This window comes from Nanorana parkeri, unplaced genomic scaffold (genome assembly GCF_000935625.1).
Source record: "Nanorana parkeri isolate BGI_ZX_2015 unplaced genomic scaffold, ASM93562v1 scaffold4386, whole genome shotgun sequence".
NCBI lineage: Eukaryota > Metazoa > Chordata > Amphibia > Anura > Dicroglossidae > Nanorana > Nanorana parkeri.
Window position 1 is genome coordinate 2675 of NW_017310649.1, and position 1552 is coordinate 4226.

Genomic DNA, 1552 nt, shown 5'->3' on the forward strand with positions numbered 1-1552 from the left:
CCAGTTGGGACCCCAGGGATGGGAATCAGGCCCAGGACTTTCCCCAGTTGGGGCCCCCAGGGACGGGAATGACCCCCAGTTGGGACCCCAGGGACGGGAATGACCCCCAGTTGGGACCCCAGGGACGGGAATGGCCCCCGGATAAGCCGGCTGTGTGTGTGTTGCAGATGGCGGTGAGCTTCGAGGACGTGGCGGTGGACTTCTCGGCAGAGGAGTGGCAGAGTCTGGAGGGGTGGCAGCGTCGGCTCTACAAGGAGGTGATGACGGACAATGTGGAGCTGGTGACCTCAGTGGGTGAGTCATTCTTATTAAGGTTATATATCGCCGTCCTCTGCTGTGGCGCTGTACAAGAGTTCAATTTCCTGCTTCTTCCCAGAATCCTCTGAGCCATCCGGCCAATCATCTCCCTAGCTTTCCTCTGACACTAATAGAACCCTGACCTCGGATGGTGGTGACCTCGGATGGTGGTGACCTCGGATGATGGTGGTGACCTCGGATGGTGGTGACCTCGGATGATGGTGGTGACCTCTGATGGTGGTGACCTCTGATGGTGGTGACCTCTGATGGTGGTGACCTCGGATGGTGGGGCCACCGGCGGGTGGATGACCTCGGATGATGGTGGTGACCTCGGATGATGGTGGTGACCTCGGATGATGGTGGTGACCTCGGATGGTGGTGACCTCTGATGGTGGTGACCTCGGATGGTGGTGACCTCGGATGGTGGTGACACTGGATGGTGGTGACCTCTGATGGTGGTGACCTCTGATGGTGGTGACCTCGAATGGTGGTGACCTCGAATGGTGGTGACCTCGGATGGTGGTGACCTCGGATGGTGGTGGTGACCTCGGATGATGGTGGTGACCTCGGATGATGGTGGTGACCTCTGATGGTGGTGACCTCTGATGGTGGTGACCTCGGATGGGGGGGGCCTCAATGGTGGTGACTTCTGATGGTGGTGACCTCGGATGATGGTGACACTGGTCAGTGGTGACCTCGGATGATGGCGGCAGTTGTGACCGGGAGATATTGAGGCTTCATGTAGGATGGATATGGTGGTCTGGTCTAGCGTGGCGGGGGGACTTCTGTGTCTACGTGGCAGAGGACGTCTTCTCAGTAGAGTAATGGCCGCCCTGTTTGTTTCCTCAGGACTTCTCATTCAGGGGCTCAGCGGGTCTAAAATGATTCCTGAAGAGACAACCCAACTGGTGAAACGAGAAGAGTCACCCAGGGAACTCCATGGTGGTAAGAGAGATGAGGGGAGTGATGGGTGGGAGTGTTGGGGAGCAGTGAGTTGGGTGGTGATTGGGGGATGGGTAGGAGTGAGTTGGGTGGTGATTGGGGGATGGGTGGGAGTGTTGGGGAGCAGTGAGTTGGGTGGTGATTGGGGGATGGGTAGGAGTGAGTTGGGTGGTGATTGGGGGATGGGTGGGAGTGTTGGGGAGCAGTGAGTTGGGTGGTGATTGGGGGATGGGTAGGAGTGAGTTGGGTGGTGATTGGGGGATGGGTGGGAGTGTTGGGGAGCAGTGAGTTGGGTGGTGATTGGGGGATGGGT

The 1552-nt window shown here is 58.3% G+C and overlaps 1 protein-coding gene across 1 annotated transcript in view; it reads left to right on the forward strand.

Annotated features, from left to right (window-relative positions):
• LOC108803880 (zinc finger protein 776-like) overlaps window positions 1-1552 on the forward strand; it is a 12868-nt gene that overhangs the window by 1333 nt on the left and 9983 nt on the right. The window contains exons 2-3 of the mRNA XM_018575674.1: window positions 168-294; window positions 1147-1242. Coding sequence (XP_018431176.1) covers window positions 168-294; window positions 1147-1242 — 223 coding nt within the window. The remainder of the gene's footprint in view (window positions 1-167; window positions 295-1146; window positions 1243-1552) is intronic.